Source organism: Euprymna scolopes, chromosome 8 (assembly GCF_053919585.1).
Source record: "Euprymna scolopes isolate OS-2025 chromosome 8, ASM5391958v1, whole genome shotgun sequence".
NCBI lineage: Eukaryota > Metazoa > Mollusca > Cephalopoda > Sepiida > Sepiolidae > Euprymna > Euprymna scolopes.
Genome location: NC_136489.1, coordinates 106,696,353 through 106,716,820, shown reverse-complemented (window position 1 = coordinate 106,716,820; position 20,468 = coordinate 106,696,353). Strand labels below are relative to the sequence as shown.

Genomic DNA, 20,468 nt, shown 5'->3' with positions numbered 1-20,468 from the left:
TAATGTGTTTGGGGTGGTTGGACATAGGGCGTATATATATAAGGGGTATGTATTATTTTGGTGTATGGTTCGTAGGTATTATTAGGGAGGTTAAAGGTAACATAGAAGTCACTTCGATCTACTTTTATTTCAACCAAACTTTTTGTTTTCGTCCTAGTCTCGCCTCTATTTCATATTATTTGATAGATTTGTTTTCTCCACTTAAAAATTTAAACCCTAAATATACAAAATAAAAATTCAATATACACAATAGAACTTCAACTTCCTTCAAAGTTTTAAACTTAAACCGTTATAAACTACAACAGCGTCTATTAACATAAACACGTAATTCATATTTAATAACCCCCTCTCATTATATACACTCCTACTACTTTAAATTTCAACGTCCCCCCTGCCACTTCCTCCTTATGATCTAACTCCCCTTCATCTGCAACGATTTTTTCCATTCTTATTTGTATTAAAAATAACTCCATCTATGAATTCTGACGAAGCTGGTCGGATTTCTCCTCATCTTCAGAGGATATCTTCCTAGCGGAAACAAAATGTAAATTCATTCTGGACTCACAGCAATAAATTTCCTATATACTGCTCTGGCTACACATTAAGCACTCTAGTCCGTTTTTTTTTCACCACTGAAGAAATATATATATATATATATATATATATATATATATATATAATTTCCCTATATACTGTATTCTTGTGAATTTACTATTCCAATTATTATGCGTAAAGTGAGATTAAAAGTAAAACATATATTGAGAGGAGGTATAAATATAAAATGCGTTTGGAAAGATGACGCAGATAATATAGCTATATTATAAAGAGGTGCAGTGAGAGGTAGTGTCAAGAAGGTTGTACTATTAGTGTAGGCTAGAAACTGGATTCATAGTGTATGCATATGCCAAAATAATAATGGAAATCAAAGAAGGTTATTAGGGAAATTAAGTTATCATATAATAAAGGGGGAGTCAGAAACAGGTATGTTGATGATGGAGGTTTGTGTTTTTAAATGCTTTCGAAATCCTTAAAATGCCAAAGTTTCTAACCTCTAATTTGGGTGCTGATCTGGATTTTCTTGTGAGTATTTTCGCAGGAGGTGGTGTGATTATAAATGGAAGAGATACACGTTTTCAAGTGTTTTTTATGCGTAGGTGTAAAGGTCTGGTGTTATTACCTATGTAAGAGTTACTATACTGAGTGCATTGCAGATCATAGACAGCACTGGTGCATAGGCTGAACCTCCGATAAGAAATTGGGCAATTGGTCATCGAGCATATTTAAAATGTGTCTACAGTATGTTTCTGGAGAGGTTTTGTCGTAAGAAGAGACCAGTGCGTATTGAATGTTATTTAGATGTTTAATAATTTTTACGAAGTAATCACGGATTAATAATAATTATTAACAATTAATTAATAACAAAATATGCATTAAGACAGATATTTAAATTTGATTAAAATATTAAAAAGAGTTTTCTGTTGTGTGCTGTCATATATATGGACGTGCTCGTATGCTCGTTTGTGTGAGACTTTCTTCACCTTTGAGCAAAAATGCCGGAAGTGACATGACAAGGCTATAACATTTCAATCTGTCACGAAACTTCAAATCAGAAAATGTCTTCAGATATGAGAAATACGTGTTTGGAAAGTAATATATATATATATATATATATATATATATATATATATATATATATATATATATATAATATATATATATATATTGTGAGGCTATGTATTATGAGGCTAGATCAAATAAAATCATTAAACTTAGTTCAGCATCTTGAAAATATACATCTAAATTTCTCTTATTCTATATGTTGTAAGAAACGAAAAACAGTCTGAAGAGAATTTTGTCGGTCAGAATAACTTATATGCAATATACAGAATACGTATTGTTCACTTCTGTCATTTTCTTTTATTTCCTTTCAGTTGAAATCACAGAGATTAAAGGGCCACTTTCATCGGTGTTAACACTTGAACTCTACATGAGATATATAGATATTCGAATCTTCCATTAACGTTTAATTTATCTCTCAAACATTAAGTTAATAAAGAAGCTGAAAATACAATGTTCCCCTCTCCCCAAATGACAATTCTAATATATTATAGGATAACTTTGTTTTTGGTGTAATGGTCTTATGGATTCCGGGACAAGCAGCATCGTGCTACTTCAGGTAGCATAATTTGGAGAAGATGTACCATTGCTTGTAAAAGATAGTGTGATCAGCGATACTAATTAATATGTTATTTTGAATATTTAGAGTTTACTTCTGGGGAAAATATCCTCGTGCCAGGTTTTCTTGGAAATCCTTATAAAGAGAGACAGAACAACTCGAGATTAGTGTCTTGTAAGCATTCAACCTCTCTCATAGAATGTGTGTACATACACGAGAAATATACACCCCAGGACAAGTATTAGCAATTTGTATCGCATTAATGTTTAATTAATTTACTTTTTAAATTATTTTGGGCGTAAGTGTTTTTTTCAGTGGAATGACTGTGTTTATTATATTTCGTATTTTCGCACGAAATAGAAAAGAGATCTGATTTAAATGATTAAATGATTAGCGCCCATCAACTATATTATTTAATACAAGACAGATAAAAACAACTTCATTCTGAAAGATTGATATGACTATGCTTAAATAGATTTACATATAAATTAATAGGAATGTGTTCATTGTGACTTTAATCCAGAAAAAAAGGCTTCATAAATATATTACCCTCCTATTTTATAGATTGTTTGGCCAGCGGATTAAAATAGATTGATAGGTAAACAATAGTATGCAGCTAGAGTACATAAATATGTACTCCTATTAATATGTTAAATCTTGAGTGTGAGAATTTAAGGTAATATTTTTGAGCACTGACATACTTTGGAGCACATATGTGCACACTACTACTACTACTACTACTAGTACTATTGCATAAGTTGACATTATTAGAGAGAGAGAGAGAGAGAGAGAGAGACGGATGGGGGCATTCATATTGATGACGGGTACATATAGAAGAGAGAAGGAGAACGACATTTATACATTTTACTTATTACTGTAGACTTATTACATATAGTGTAGAGAGGAGAGGGGTCGTGATCAGTTTTTAACACAGAGACGAGGGGGCTATCATTAATTAGAGAGGGGGGCACATTACTTAGAAGATTCATGCACAAAGTTCATTATAGCGATGAGTGGACACAATGTCCATATAAGGGATATTTCACATTACCTTGAATTGTTGAAGAATGACACAACACGAAAACGCAGTTACGAAATATGATGTGTTCTTTTATTACATTCGGCCGGTTGCAATTATGACATTCCAGGAATTCAAAGCCGACTACATGATTAAAACTTTCTAACCCTTCGCTTTAAAAGGGGGACCTGCTTCTCTGACGATGTCAGCTCTGTCACTCATCTGTCCTACTCTGTCTCCCGTCTACCTAACTCTCTTCGACTCTAGCTCCTATATTGAGAATTCATTTCTACCATGACGTCAAACGCATGTCCAAAACGTGCTGGACCTCGTGGAGAACTCATGTGGCCTAAAAAATACTTTGTTTGGCACGTTTCCAAACCACTTTTGCAGACAATTAATTTTCTCTAACTTATTTTTCAACCTATTTAAATTTGCTACTGTTTGTTCTTATATCTGAACTTATTTTAATTCAGTTTTCATAAAAAGAATTGAATAATTAAATTCCTTTTCAAACAGCATATCTAAACTATTTTATGTGAAAACTGAACAATGCGAAAGTTCCATTTCTGACCCTACTCCTGAACCTTGCTTACGAGTTTCGAATCTAGATCTATCTAATCTCATTTTTAGTTATCTAATGTTTTTCTTATTTACAAGAAAAGAGAGACCTTTCTTATAACACTACTACTAGTATCCCTACTACTACTTTCAATAATAACAATAAAAATAATATTAATAATAATAATAATAAAAATGACTAATGCGAAGGTCAAACTATATGAATTATGAACGTTAATCAGTCACACAAAGGTATAAACAGAAATAAACAGACATAAAATGAACACGCGATCCCAAGGTTAGTGAAAGAACCGTAAACCTCATAACATGACCAACCCTCTCAAAACGTCGCACCGGCCTCAGCTAATATGGAACAACTTTGTTGTGAAGGTCAAAGAATAAAGATCAACCAGACTTCCGCTGGAATGATGTGAGTCTTGGAATCTTGGGAAAGCTTATTGCCACTCGAATTCTAGAAAAAGCTAACGGTCCTTGCTAGCAAGAAATTAATGTTGAACTCCAGTAGCGATAACGCACAATTATTTACAAGGTTTATCAAAATATATGGAAACACTGGGAATCTGAGGAAACGTGTCGTTACTCAGACTCTAAGCAATCACTAGTACTTGTGTGAAAATTCCAAAGTAAATAATAATAATAATAATAATAATAATAATAATAATAATAATAATAATAATGATAATGATAATAATAATAATAATAATAATAATAATAATAATAATAATATGCACTCCATCCGAAGGATGATACTGACCAATTATATGTAAATAAGATAGACGGAAGAAGAGGGCTGGTCTGAATAGAAGACTATGTAAATAACACTAAAAAAATTATTAGAAACATACATAATGCAAAACACCGAAAGAATAATTGCTGCAACAAGAGACAGGGAATAAACAAACATAGAAAAGGAGACGAGAAATAAGACGAGGAAACAAACAGGAAGTGAAACAGCTGCATGGACGATTGATAAGGATTACAAAAGAAAAGACTAACGAAAACACTTGGAATTTGACACAAAAAAGAAAACCTTAACATGGAAACTAAATAACTAATAACAACTGTGCAAGATTACGCGATTAGAACCAACCACACTAAATCAAAGATCGACAAGACACAAGAAAACAGTAAGTGCAGACACTTCAGACAAAGAGATGAAACAATAAACCACATAATAAGTAAACGCAACAAACTAGCCCCCAAAGATATAAAAATAGACTTGATCAAGTGTGGAATTATTCAAACAATTTTATTTCCAAGATACAGACAAATGGTACAAGCACAAACCGGTAGTACTGGAAAATGAAAGTCAAAAGATCCTATGTGACAAACAGATTAACTCATCCAATCAAGAAGACTGGGTGTCATAATAGTTAACAAGAAGGAAAATTCCTGCCTAATCATCGATTTTGCCGTTCCAGCAGGCCACAAAGTGAAGACCAACGAGGCTTAAAAACAAATACACGGAACTAGCCCAAGAGCGTCTCCATTTACACTGAACATCTACAAAATGCCAACATCAATATATTACATACGAATGAGTCCCCTTTGAAATTAGTTACATAATTCATTTAAGATATATAGATCAATAAAATAATCGATGTCCAGAGTGATTACTAAACAATTTGTTTAGCTGGAGACTGAACCCTGAGTTTGAATTTAAAATTAAATGTGTTACGCATTAAAACTAGAGGCGCGAGGTCTTGAAGAGCTTCTTCTCATTGTGATATTTGTCATTTTTTCGTTGTGTCACTTTTTCCCCGTCGTGAATCCGTTTTGTAATTTAAATGTTCTGTCTTTTTGTCTCGGCCGATGGTACGTTTGTAAACATTTGCGTGAAGATCTTTTTGGCAAACACATATAATCTCTTTCGGTGTTTCCGGCAAACATCGGGCTAATGTTTTTTTTTCTATCTTTTTACGCAGACACACACGCACAAAATTGTGTGTGTGTGTGTGTGTGTGTTTCTTTTTGTATAAATTGTAATTCTAGGAGGTAAGTTCACTGTCTCCGAAGTTTATTTATGAACGTGTCAGTAAGTTTGTAAGTGGACGACGGAAGGCTAACGACAAGAGGTCGGATCGGTGAATGATGTTGAAGGGGGTTGCGTCTGGATGTGTGCAAGACGTTTATTTAAGTTTTTTCATTTCTGCTGATTTACAAATTATATTACTTGATTCGAGAAACACTTGTTCCGGTAAGCTAGTAGTAGGAGCTAGTAGAGTACTAGGAACGATACCGAAAATTTTTGAAAAAAGAATGGGAGAGATTGGAATCAGAGGAATGGTTGAGAAGAGACAGGGAATTTAAATAATAAAAACGGCAGAAATATTAAGGGATAACTTTGAATGTGGAAATTAACTACACATTTAAATTACACAAAAACTGGACACAGAAACGGCTACACATGCAAAGCACAAAGGAACATCAAATGGAATCATGAAAACTGAAACTGTATCATTGTAAAATACCACCCTCCCGTTTTTGTCCTTTTTGTGTCACCACATACAGGCACCATACCAAATACGGAGGGCTAAGGAGGATGGATAGACTGAGGAGAGAACAAACTAGCCAACTCGGACCTTGAGCCAATAATAATAATAATAATAATAATAATAATAATAATAATAATAATAATAATAATAATAATAATAATAATATGTCCACCTACCCCTCTCTCTTTTTTCCGTTAATCTATTTATCCGCCTGCTTCTTTATATTATTCTATTTCTCTCTCTTACTAGCTGTATATATATATATATATATATATATATATATATATATATATATATATATATATGGGGGTATTTCTTTTTGTATAAATTGCAATTCTAGGAATGAAGTTGAAGGGTGTAGGGGTTTACGTCTTGATGTGTGCAAGACGTTTATTTCAGTCTTTTCATTTCTGCCGGTGTTTATCCTGGATATGACCTTAAACTATATCCAGTGGTCAGGCCCCAGCTTGCGGGGTTTGGGGAGTGTGGAGCCACCCTTTAATTCCCATTGCTCCCGGGTCCACTCTGACCCGTAGTAAGGGTCCCAACTATGGGTTAAATAGAAATCGACTTGAAACAACAAGTATAGTCTATTAAGAAATTTTACTTCAAAATCTTTGGATTCGGCATTAAATAACCTGGAAAGGATTGATATGCCGTAAAACAACCAACCAAACCAAAACAAACCTGCCGGTTTCAAAATTATATTACTTAATTGGAGAAACACTTGTTTCCATAAGTTTTCATATAACTCGGTGTTCGCTTTTAGCATCATTAGTTCACCTCAGAATTGGTCTGTCCTGAACCATCTTGTTTCTTGGAAGGGTGTACGGTTTGTTCCACCCCAAAGTATCTGCTAAGGAATTTCTACCGCCTTTGGAGAAAGGGTTTTTGTCAGAAACCGGATGCCTCCTCTACTAAAATATGTTGACGAAGTCCTTTCTCTGTTAGTTGTATAGTTTTTTTTTGTTGTTTTTTTTTAGCTTAGTTTATTTGGTTTGTTTATTCATTTTTACATTTCCCAACTCGGTTATTTTTTGTGGTTACGAAAAGGGTCTTGGTGCGTTCGTTTTGAAATGGATCCACACATTTTTTCAGAAAGAACGACACAGACTTGTGGCACAACGCATAAGATGCTAAGTATAATTAGCGGTAGTCTTTCAGAGATTGAATATTAACTCCGAACTAAGGATTATACTAGGAATATAAAAAAAGAATTACATACGACTTCTAACAGAGCAGTCTAACACTGTGGTTTAAATAAATGGTTCCTTTCATTCTTCTATACAGATTCTCAAAGATATTCGTTCGAGAAAACATGGAAGCAAAGGGTATGAGATTACATTGAATGAAACGTGTTCAGAATAACATACAAGATTAGAGCATCAATATGAATGTAAATGTTACAAGAAATTAAATATTCAAGCTTTTCTGTCCTATAATAGTAATAGAAACATTGTATTTCTTCTCTTTCACAGACCAATGCTTGTATTAGTAGGTACGGGCAAAATGAATGCCGACGCTCAAAATGTTTATAGATTTTGACCCCTCCATTTACTTAAAAATTCACCAAAAATCAGAAAATTGACCAATTTAAATGAAATTTTCAGTATTTATCAAATAATTATCGCGGAATATAATAAACTTGTTATTTTTATTTAAATCTGAGTGGAAATGCATTATTTTGTTTAAATTTGTAACAATAAAAATATAATATAATTTTTACAGGAACATTATGAAAAAAGCCCCTAAAGTCTGCATTACTCAATTCGATATAACTCGAAGAAAAATGAATTTCTCGAACTACCAATATTACCATTGAATTAAGCAGTATTTATTTAATATTTTTACACAAAAAAATTATAATTGCAAAAAAATATTTCTACTTGTTTTTTAATTACCGATTTCGCATAATTTTTATATGCAAGATTTTAATAATTTCCTTGCTCGCAATAATGTGAAACTTTCGGCGTAACATAATTTTTATATAATCTCGAACAATAATTAAAAACAGAATTAATTTAAAAACAGGAACATAAAAAATAATTAAATAAAAAAATGGTAAATATTGATACAAACGTTCAGAATACGAATGCATGGACGCACGTCTTGGAACAAAAAGAAATCTGACACCTCCACCTCCTTTTGCCATCACGACTTCATTTGGAAACAGCGTTTCGATTGGCTGAAAATTTGGGCCTCCTTATAATCATGTTTACAAAATTTTAGTTTGTTGCGTTTTTGGTTTTGCTTTTTGACGGCTAATTAAGTTATTTTTGAACAAATAAGGTGTTTTTTATTAATTCAGTATCTTAGGACTTTACTAATTATCTTTGAAATAGACACAGAAAAATGATATTTTAAAGGATTTTTACAATGAATTTATTTAAGTTCAAAATTTAGCTGAATTGGTTAGCTCGCCATGAAAACATTTTTGATAACTTTTTCTTTTCACGTGTACAAATATTTTTTTCCTCTAGAAAATTAACTTTAGTTTCTATTCTTTCAAATGCAATCAAAAAGTAGTCGGAAACCTAAAAAAAATATGATAAATCGGGCGGGCTAAACTAGGTCCCCCTATTTTTGCCCGCCCGATTTTGTCCGTACTTAGTATTAGTGTTGGGGCGGTAAACCAGAATCAGGAATCGTAAAAAATGGAACTTTGTGGTGTGTAGTAATAGGAAAACTTACACACCTTTTTCCGATACCAAGGCCATTCTTTTAATTGTTTATTTTTATTTAATTTTACCATTGCTGGTATTAATGATTAGATCATAAATATCTATTTATTTAAAACTAACACCAAAATTAAATTATATAGACATCCTGCAATCGACACATATAAAAAAAAAGTTTACTGTTGCAAGTGCAAAAATATATGTACACATTACTTGTGTTTATCCGAAAATTAAAAAAAAAAACACTCTATTGCAGCCATTCTCAACCTTTACAGCACTCGGTTTTATTTATTTCTCCATTTATCCCCTGTAAACGCACAAAAAAGTAATTGCCATCATAAAGTGACAGAAAAACAAAAATGTCAAAAAGAAACGTTTTAGGCTTTTTAATAAAAATATTATGATGCAGTCGTATCACAAAAAAAAAAAAAAACATTCTCGAAATAGAAAATTATGAAAGTAATTTGTCTTACGTTTCTTAGTCACACACTTTAGATAAAAAATAATTATTTTTAAATTATCAGGTAGTGTACTTTGTGTTATTTGTGCCAAACCCGGGGTTAATTGCGCCAAAAAGTTGGTCTTTATATGCGTGGTTGCCAAAAAAACACTTTTAGCTAGTTGACCCAATTACCCGGATTCGGCGCAATTACCTCAAAGTACGGTACTTCAGTGGTTTACACTCAACTATATATATTTTTTAATTCACTCCGGTTCGGAATCTCTGCTCTATTGAAAATTGCATAGAAATCTGACATGTAAAACGGAATCGGTAATTGTATCTGAATCGGAAAAAAATACTGTAATTGTTTTATCACTAGTTTGGATGCATGGATCCATTTATTTCTTATAAGAAAATCTTTCCTACCTTCAATGACCTCGGGTTTTGAGAGATGGATGCGAAAGCGTCTTTCCCTTTGTGATTGTTTTTTATACTAATGGATAAATCATGTGACCCTAGACCTTCTATAAAATTGTATGGGTTGACTAGCTTGTGTGTTAATTTTTTACCCCCATCTTTACAATCGGTTCACACCGTGTCTGAAGTTGTTCCTTTTCTTCTCTTTCCTTTTCTTTTCTTCTTCTCTTATTTACTATTGGGACACCGTCTTGGTAGTTCCTTTGTTTTTTCTTTCTCAATCAATTATTGTATTGATAAAGAATTATTACGGGACCACAAGGACTAATACCTGAGGTCGCAACCGACGGCATCTGTTGCAAGAGGTAAGACGTTCTTTTTCTCTTTCTCTCTCAGCCAGTTGTCATTGATGTGTTAGGATAAATTTCTTAGCCTCAGACCTTGGTCCTTGATTATACCTTTTTTATAGCATCCTATTAAGAATTCGCTATACATTGCAACAGATACTGTTTTTTATATTAAAATGAATTCCTTACAAGTTGAACAATTATCACGGTCATCCTTATTGGAAGATCAGAGAGTCACTCGTACGATGATAGACTTAACACTAGAAAATCTTAGTGGACTTGAACCTCTTGAGAGAGATGTATTAGAACTTCATAAACGAGACATTCTCCAGTGGCTCCAAGAGTTATTGCATATTGACAAGAAAATAATGAAGGAGACACCATCGGTTGAGATGAGGAGCTGTTTGACAGACAGTTTCACTTACAAAACCAGGGTGAATAAATCATTGTCGCAGTTAGATGCTTCCTTACCGGTTCCAGAGATCCATTCCCCTTTACTAACCTCAACTCCTCCCACTCTACCTTCCCCAGCTCAATCTGGCATTGAATTAGCGAAGCCTAAAATAACATGTCCAACATTTACTGGCGTTGATAAAACCAATAAATTTGCCCTGCGGGATTTCCTAACCCGTTTTGAGTTTTGCACATCTGGAGTGAGCTCAAAGAAGGAAAAACTCATATGCCTTAAGGCATATGTGATAGGTCGGCCATTTCATCTGATCCATCACCTGTCAGAAAATGACCATAATTATGATGTGGCCATAAATATTTTAAAAGAGGAATACTGGGACAGAGAAGCCATTAGGGAAGAAATTTTTAAAAGAATAGTGCAGTCTACACCTAAGGTGGACAAGTCTTACGAACAACTAAAGGAATATCTTTCCCAGGTTCAGTATGAACTTGGTGAGTTAGATTCAGACTATGGTTATGATTTTTTAGTTGAGGACTCCGGAAGTGGATGTCTGGTGGCTCATATCCTATTTGATAAAATCCCTGATGAGATAAAGGCAGAGCTCATTAGAGGCTCTAGCACACCATATCCTGGCTTGAACTGCATACTGCAGTATAGTCACGAAGTTATTAAAGCATTACTCCGGATTAAACCTATTTCAACTCCTAAGACAGAACTGATTCCACGGTTTAAGCCAAGGTCAAATGCTGTTTGGACGAGAAGCCCACCTAAAAATTCTGCATTACAAAGTTTTCACGCAGACCTAGACTTGGAAGACAAGATTCCTTATTGCAATTTTTGTGCAAGAAATGGACACACTAGTTCTCAGTGTACTACCTATCCCTCATACAATGAGCGCCTGCAACGCTGTAGGCAACTTGGATTATGTGAGTTCTGCACAGTTGCCAGCCATGATCAGAAAGCCTGTCCAGGAGTCAAGGGATTTAGATTCCCTTGCAGGTATTGTAAGTCTCGGAGGCATTATGCTTCTATGTGTCCTCAATTTGTACTAGAGGAAACAGAAATAAATACTAGCATAAGTACAAAACTTGGGGACATTCAAAACCTACTACCAATGGTCAACATCACAATTAAAAGGGGAGCCTCCTCAGTTTCTCTGAATTGCCTTATTGATTCGGGCAGTCAGAGGTCATATTTCTCTGAAAGGGTTCTTCAGCACCTGAAGTGCGATCCAGACTCGTGGGAGGAGGTGGCCATGGACGTTGTGACCTTTGTGGGGAGAAAACGTCGCATTTTCAAGCAGTTAACAGCAGTTGTAGAGGTCTTGCCAGGAGTAGCCCCCCAACTACCTATTCTAATTGATTGCGAATTGAATCTGTCTCACAAAGTACCAGACCTTCCTCTGGTTTGGGAAAACCTAAGAAAACTGAATTATACCTTTGCTGCAGAGATAGAGAGTGGCAGTGTACAATTGTGGGGTCTCATGGGAATTGATTTGATTCAATATATGCGTCCCATGAAGATAACACGATGCATGAATGGTGCGGCTTGGCAGACATCCGCTGGCATTATCCCCATAGGAAATACAAAACATTTTTTGCATGAGAACCAAATCAGTGAAATTGCTATAACTCCGGGAGCCTTGAGCTATGAAATTGACAGGCAGTACTATTGTAACGATTCTTTGGTTAATAGTATTGTGAATCCTGTTCCGACCTATGTGGATCCATTTGCCGACATTTTTGAAGGAAGCACTGTGGATCGGGGCTTGGAATGGATGTTTAGTCTAGAATCCTTGGGACTGCCTGACATAGAATCGGTTTCTGACTATGACAATCAAAAGATGGAAGAATTCATGCAAAACATAGTTTATAAAGATGGTCATTATTTGGTTAAATTGCCTTGGCATAAGGACAAGTTATCTCAGGTTCAATCTAACCATCATATAGCACTTAAGGTGCTAGACAGAGTAGTATTCAATTTAAAGAAGAAGGACTTATATGAGGAGTATATTAAGGTTTTTGAAGACCAAGAAAGAGAAGGGATAATTGAACCCCTAGAATGCTCCCCTCAGGAATACAAGCATTATGTGTGGGTTCCACATAGACCTGTGTTCAAAGACGAGCATACAACTACAACTAAAATTCGACCAGTTTTTAACTGTTCTTTTAAAACTAAGAACTCTGTCTCTCTAAATGATGCTGCTTATCCTGGGATCAACTTAACAGGGGACATGCTTGATTTAACTCTGCTTTTCCGAACAAATAGGTATGTATTTTTAGCAGACATCAAGAAGGCATTCTTGATGATTCGATTATCTAGTGAATCTGATAAGAATAAGTTTTGTTTCTTTCTGCGAAAAAATAATAAGCTAATGTGTTATCGTTACACAACAATCTTACTTGGGTTTAGTGCAAGCCCATTCATCTTGAATTGCATACTAAAATTTCATGCTGGGCGTTATCCTTTGGATGATTGCACTGGGATGTTACAGTCTAATTTTTATGTAGATAATCTGATTAAAACGAGCAATTCCTTGGATGAGTTAACGGGCTTGTATACACGAGCAGTAGAAAGATTGCAAGAAGGAGGATTCATACTCCAATCTTGCAATTCTAATCATACAGAATTACACGATTTAATGAGGAGAGATGGTACTCTTGTGAGTCACAGCTGTCCTTGGGAGAAGGTATTAGGTTATCGTTACGATCCTCTTACTGATACCATCAATATTGCTTCCTATAATTGTAACCCTGAGGCAGCAACTAAAAGGCATATACTGTCTGAAGCATCAAGGATATTCGATCCCCTCTCATTATGTTTGCCGGTATCTATACAGGCACGTACTCTTGTTAGTGAGTTGTGGAAATTAGGTTTTGAGTGGGATGAAATTGTGCCAAGTGAACTTCAATCCAAATGGGCAGTCATCGCTCATGAATTGTCAGAACTTGGTTCTGTTACCTTCCCTAGAAAAACCCTTGACGAAGGGAGGGAAGCTGAATTATTTCTGTTTTGTGATGCATCCAAAAGGGCATATGGATTTGCAGCATATGCAGTCCAGGGGAAGGTTTCATCTCTGGTTTTTTCCAAGGCAAAGGTGGCGCCTCTTAAATCGAAGAGTTTACCAACTCTGGAGCTTTTATCGGCCTTCTTGGCCATCAAGTGCCTTCCGACTTTGTTGAAGGCCTATGCTAATGTAAGTTTCAAAAAGGTATTTCTTGCAGTTGATTCACAAATAGTATTATCCTGGTTGGTCACAAGGCGGACTAATAGCAAGAATGTTTTTGCCATGAATAGATTGAAGGACATTAGTCAATGGGAGGCTGAATTGATGTCTAAATTTGGTGTGGCCATTCAGTTTAAATATGTGCCTACTGCACAGAATCCCGCTGACCTTATCACCAGGGGTATTCCTACCTCTAAACTGAGGGCCAATTTGGAATATTGGGTTTCTGGACCGTCTTGGCTAAGAGACCAACCGATTTCTTGGCCTGAAAATCCTTTGAGTTGTTTGAGCCCAGAAAGCAAAAAGATTGTATCTTCGCTGGTTTGTGCTGTTTCGCACAGCCAGGAGGAGCCAGTTGTGCAATATGATAGATATTCTTCATTGTCTAAACTATTAAATGTCACCACATGTGTGTTCAAGTTTATTAATAGGTTGAGGAAAAGAGACTCCGACTTTGGTAAGATGGCTCGGACACACTTGATTAAAGTAATGCAGAAACAATCCTTCTGGGAGGAATTAGAATACTTACAAAATCCTTCAGGTAGGTCAATACCACCGAGAGTGGGAAGTCTAAACCTTTTTTTGGATAAGGAAGGATTAATTCGATCCAAGGGAAGAATTGGGAAGGTCTCTGTATATGAATACGAAATAGTTAATCCCTTGCTTATTGCTAAGGATCACCATCTTACTAATCTCATAATATTGGACTGTCACCACCAGTGTAAGCATCTGGGTGTTCCTGCTACCTTGAATAAGGTCAGGTTATCTGGGTACTGGATACCCCAGGGTAGGCAGGCGGTAAAGAGAATTTTATCAGGATGCTCCTTGTGCCAGAAATTTAACTCTATTCCATTTACCTACCCCAAAATGACTGATTTACCTAAACATCGGGTGAATATGATAAGACCATTTTTGCACACAGGAGTAGACTATACGGGTCATCTGTGGGTTCTGAGAGGTGGGGAGAGGGTGAAGATGTATATCCTGGTCTTTACTTGTTTGGAGGTACGGTCAGTTCATCTAGAACTGATTGAGGATATGTCTGTTCACTCATTCCTAATGGCCTTGATTCGATTTTCAAATATTTATGGGATTCCTTCGCATATTTATAGTGACAATGCTAAGTCATTTGTGGCTGGATGTGACATGATTCATGAGGTGATTGCTTCCAGTGAATTCAGGGAGAAATTGGGAACATGCCAAATCAAGCATGTTAAGATCCCTGTACACTCTCCTTGGTATGGAGGTGTATGGGAAAGACTGATTAAAACCATCAAGTCTTGCTTGTATAAATTAATTGGACGAGCTAGTCATGATTATTTCGATCTCCTGACAATTATTTCTGATGTACAAAATGCCATAAATGACCGTCCCTTGACTTACAGAAGTTCATCTGACTCAAGTTTGGAAATAATAAGTCCAAATCACTTTTTACGCCCTGTAGTAAACCCTCGTTTGATTTTGAGAATGGATGGGGAGGGTATTTATCAACTAGAACCTCCCTCTCGGAAACAACTCTTAGAGTCCTTAAATTGCAGGAATGATGCATTAAAAAGATTTAAGAAAATTTGGTACGAAGATTATCTGCTTAGTATAAGAGAGCATGCTCAAAGACAACAAGGAGGGACTTCACCAGTTGTTTGTGTGGGAGATGTAGTCACAATCAAACTCCCTAACAAACCTCGACCATTTTGGGCATTGGGTAGGGTCACACGTCTATTTACAGGAGATGACGGATTGGTGAGATCTGCTCAGATAAAACGAGGAGATGGCTCCTTGCAAGTTCATTCCCTGAAGCACCTCTATCCCTTGGAGTCGTCTATTCAAGAACCCATTGATGGACTTGATTCCTTGATGGGGAATGCTGATGACAATCTGAATGGCTGTACATCTGTACTTGAAGACCCTATTGAAGAAGGCACAGAGCTTGGTTGGATTTGCCCTGATTGTGGTGAACCAGACAATGGCAGTGCCATGATATGTTGTGACTGCTGTGATGACTGGTACCATTTTTCCTGTGTTGGTCTATATCGACCTCCACCAGAAGAGGAGAGTTGGCGGTGTGGAAGTTGCCTCAACCAGGATCCTTCATTATCCCATGATATGATGGTGGATAATTTATTAAATGATGCTGAACATGCATGTATTTGCCCAGGATGTGTTCTACCGGATAATGGTAGTCCAATGATATGCTGTGATGAATGCAATCAATGGTACCATTTCAACTGCGTAGGTATTCAGCAAGTTCCCCCAGAGGGTGAGAATTGGTACTGTTGGAATTGCCTACATTCAATTCACTAACAGTCCACTCTCAGAAAATAGGTAATTATTTATTTACCTCTCCCATTTTTTTTCTTCCTTTTCTCTTTATCCTTTATTTTTATTTATTTACTAGCAGTTCAGCCGGCTTGGCAGTCAAATTTTGACAAAAACCAAAATTAACAGTTATTTGTATTAAAATGTACTCAGACAACTTCACTGTTTACTATTTATTTATTCATTTATTTTTTTTTTTTTTCTCTTGAGACGGGAGTGTATAAGAAAATCTTTCCTACCTTCAATGACCTCGGGTTTTGAGAGATGGATGCGAAAGCGTCTTTCCCTTTGTGATTGTTTTTTATACTAATGGATAAATCATGTGACCCTAGACCTTCTATAAAATTGTATGGGTTGACTAGCTTGTGTGTTAATTTTTTACCCCCATCTTTACAATCGGTTCACACCGTGTCTGAAGTTGTTCCTTTTCTTCTCTTTCCTTTTCTTTTCTTCTTCTCTTATTTACTATTGGGACACCGTCTTGGTAGTTCCTTTGTTTTTTCTTTCTCAATCAATTATTGTATTGATAAAGAATTATTACGGGACCACAAGGACTAATACCTGAGGTCGCAACCGACGGCATCTGTTGCAAGAGGTAAGACGTTCTTTTTCTCTTTCTCTCTCAGCCAGTTGTCATTGATGTGTTAGGATAAATTTCTTAGCCTCAGACCTTGGTCCTTGATTATACCTTTTTTATAGCATCCTATTAAGAATTCGCTATATTCTAAAGGACGACCAACCGGTGACACTTTTATCGGTTTAAAGTTCATTCGATCATATCTTTTGAGAAAAGTTATTCTAGCGTGAAGCTAGCTCCAGCTAGCTTTGCACTTGCCTCCCCATGAGGACAGAGTTAGGTACAAAGTATGTTTTAATGTGAGGGAAACTCTAAACCCCAGAAAGAGCATTCTGCATTGGGACAAAAATAAAAATTGCCACAGTAAGAACGACGTATTGCTCACTGATCGAGGAACAGAACAGGTACAATAAAGTATCAGAACAGATGCAACACTTTGTTCACAAATCACCTTCTTACAAAAATAAAATACATAGTAAACTTGTGTTCAGGGCGGCAAAGAAGAGTTGTTCTGAGTTACTCATGGTTTATATTGAAACGCAGGAAGGAGTCAGCTAGTATATACATATATACACCTATAACATCCAAGATATTCGGCATAATCACGGTTCTCGTTGGATAAGCGAGAGGAAACAATGTTAAGACTGGTCAGTATCAGTTGGGTGACAATATAGGAATAGTCGACGCTATATGTAGGAGGATGTGGACACCTCCGTGCAAGAACTGCAAAAACTGAACATAGTCAATTTTCCTTAACGGTAATGTGCATGCTGCTGGGGACCGCTTGTGAATTTCATAGTTCCGTGAAACTTCCTCCTTTACACTACTGGACGATTAACTTCCTCTGATGAGAATGGTGTAAATTGTCGAAACTCCATGGAATAAGGAATAACTTCTATTGTGTTTCCTGTTTTAAACGCTTGATTTTGCAATAAATAATCAATTTTTTTATCCGTCACCAGTTTATTTGCTTCGTTTATATGCATATATATATGGGGGGGGGGTAAAAAAACTTGAGGTATGGTGCCTTTCCCGGTCGTCAGTCTGTTTGCATATCTATCCATGTATTAACTGTTTGATCTACAGAATTAACTCTGGGTTAACCGAAATCGACCTCTAAAATTATTATCCGTTTTAGAGGTCGATCATAAAATTTCTTTATTAAAGGATGAAATTTTCGAGCAGTTTTATTTTATTTTTGCAAAATCTTTTCTTTTTTAATTTGTTTCGTCAATTGATCGAGAGATTTTAATAAAAGTGTCAATTTTCAAGTGTGAACTTGAGTCGTGAATACGATCCACTCAAAATGTTAGTTTAGTATAATTGGCACAACTTACATGCATACGCCGTTCGCTTTAGGCCGCTAAGTATTTGCACAAGCTGACAAAATGTATTCTTCAGGCTCGGTGTCGCCCTGAAAGGAGTTTTGACACTTTCGTATCTGCGCTATTATACATAAATAAATTAGTACAGAAATAGAAGGGGGAAAAAAAGGAAAATATAAAATAATCTGTTTATGGGGGCTGTATAGCTACCAAAACAAAAGTCTGTAATGTAGAACCAGCTTTTTGAAATGCACTAACGTGTCAGAACTTATAAATGGCCAAAGACTACTCGAGGATAAAGTTTAATGAGTTTGCCAGGAGGAAAGTGAAACAACTAGATGATGGAAAGAATTTGATTATTTAAGGGGATAGCTTATCAAGATTTTTTTAGCATTGGACTTGCTATATCGTAGTTATCTGGGAAGCAGACCTGTGATATTATGTCGCACAGACGGGTAGTTTAAAGAAATACATTTTTCTCATGATGTTTAATTTGTTTTTAGGTACACAAGGGAAGAGAGTAAATTATGTAGAGTGGCTGTAGTTTGATGAGTGTTTGCTGTGAATGAACCATAGATTGAGCCAATAGAAGTAAACTACCCGTAAGAATTAGCTTCGTCATAATCACAACCAGCATATAAGAATTAGCTTGTCTTTCTACTTACGTACTTTCTACGAAGGTAGATTTAAACACAAGTTCAGTTTCCTCAAAAGCTATAATCGTCTCTGTCGAGAAAGATTTCTCATTCGCTATCCGAGGAAAGAGCAGATGAAATGAATCACCAGACTAGATATCAGACTTGATATCTTTACTTCACGGAGGAGGGAAATCTAAATACTAAAAGGTAGTACGCATATTTGTGTATTTTGAAATATAACTAACGTATGTACTAAAATCGTAGTCCATACAATTTATTTTTGAATCAGATACCCACAGGTATGACCATGTTAAGGAACCGACTGAATTTGAAGACAGAACGTTGGAATAACAGGCGCTGTATGTATGTACTGTCCCTGCCAGAACTGCAAAACCCTAACGTCGTAATCTCCCCTGAGAGGGACACATATACGACATGAGAATCTCTTATGTATTTGATATTCTCAAGAAACTTCCGCTGTTAAAGAAAGCCAGTTCAACACGCCTTTCTTTTATAACTGTACACCATATAATTAATTCACGGGAGTATCTACTTCACAACTATCTGGAATACTGATCGTTATGGATTTTGATTAAGAGAGGAATAAGAATTCGATCAATAATAGGTTGATGCAAAATTAATGTCGTTTTTATATGTCTTTTTTATAGATTGTTGAACGTCAAAGAACGACATTATTTTTGCAACAACCTAATAATCATTATATCTGAATTTCCTTCTTTATAATGCGACAAAGAAATGTGAAAAACCTTTCTGTTCTGAAAATTATTTTACTCGTCCTGGAACAGTTGTTATTCTACAGCTGTTCTAGTTAGGAATGTGTATATGTTTATAGTTAATGTATATGTGTTCTAGTTAGGAGTGCGTATATGTTTATAGTTAATGTATATATGTTCTAGTTAGGCGTGTGTATATGTTTATAGTTAATGTATATGTGTTCTAGTTAGGAGTGCGTATATGTTTATAGTTAATGTATATATGTTCTGGTTAGGAGTGTGTATATGTTTATAGTTAATGCATATGTGTTCTAGTTAAGAGTGTGTATATGTTTATAGATAATGTATATGTGTTCTAGTAAGGAGTGTATATATGTTTGTAGTTAATGTATATATGTTCTAGTTAGGAGTGTGTATACGTTTATAGATAATGTATATGTGTTCTAGTAAGGAGTGTATATATGTTTATAGTTAATGTATATATGTTCTAGTTAGGAGTGTGTATACGTTTATAGATAATGTATATGTGTTCTAGTAAGGAGTGTGTATATGTTTGTTGTTAATGTATATGCGTTCTAGTAAAGAGTGTGTATATGTTTGTAGTTAATGTATATTTGTTCTAGTTAGGAGTGTGTATACGTTTAAGATAATGTGTATGTGTTCTAGTAAGGAGCGTGTATATGTTTATAGTTAATGTATATGTGTTCTAGTTAGAGGCGTGTATACGTTATATATTTGTATGTACAATATTTACTGCTAAACTAATTAATCGATCAGTATTCATTTAAAACAAAACTGATACGGTGAAAGCGTTTATATAAATTCAAGGATAAGTAGCTTGAAAGTCCTTCACGAAAGTTCAAATACATCCGATGTTTGTGAAATGTTAACAATCGTTGTTAGACATCGATACATAAATTTTGCCAAAAAGATGTGTTTCTTATGGATTTAAAAGGATTCCTCACGGGCACAACCTGTGTACAGTCTTCTATCTTAAAAATCAAACAGATAAGCCTTTGAATTGTTTCATAGATATTTGGCAGCAACTCTGAAAGAGTCCTTGAATTAGTTTCTTCTTAAGGCTA

General features: G+C 35.4%; 2 protein-coding genes across 2 annotated transcripts in view; one reads left to right on the top strand and one right to left on the bottom strand.

The window, feature by feature from the left end:
* The window catches only part of LOC145283705 (uncharacterized), a 390,390-nt gene that overhangs the window by 225,981 nt on the left and 143,941 nt on the right, over window positions 1–20,468 (bottom strand). The window lies entirely within an intron of this gene.
* LOC145283929 (uncharacterized) lies at window positions 10,332–16,094 on the top strand. The gene is made up of 3 exons (XM_080133029.1): window positions 10,332–11,972; window positions 12,090–14,334; window positions 15,520–16,094. Exons 1-3 carry the CDS (start codon window positions 10,332–10,334, stop codon window positions 16,092–16,094), a joined length of 4,461 nt encoding a protein of 1,486 aa, XP_079989155.1.

Coding starts and splice junctions, on each gene's coding strand:
- LOC145283929 (XM_080133029.1), top strand. CDS start 10,332: ATGAATTCCTTACAAGTTGAACAATTATCACGGTCATCCTTATTGGAA. Junction 11,973..12,089: donor AAGTACCAGACCTTCCTCTG/GTTTGGGAAAAC, acceptor CGTCCCATGAAG/ATAACACGATGCATGAATGG. Junction 14,335..15,519: donor ATACTTACAAAATCCTTCAG/GTAGGTCAATAC, acceptor GTCTATTTACAG/GAGATGACGGATTGGTGAGA.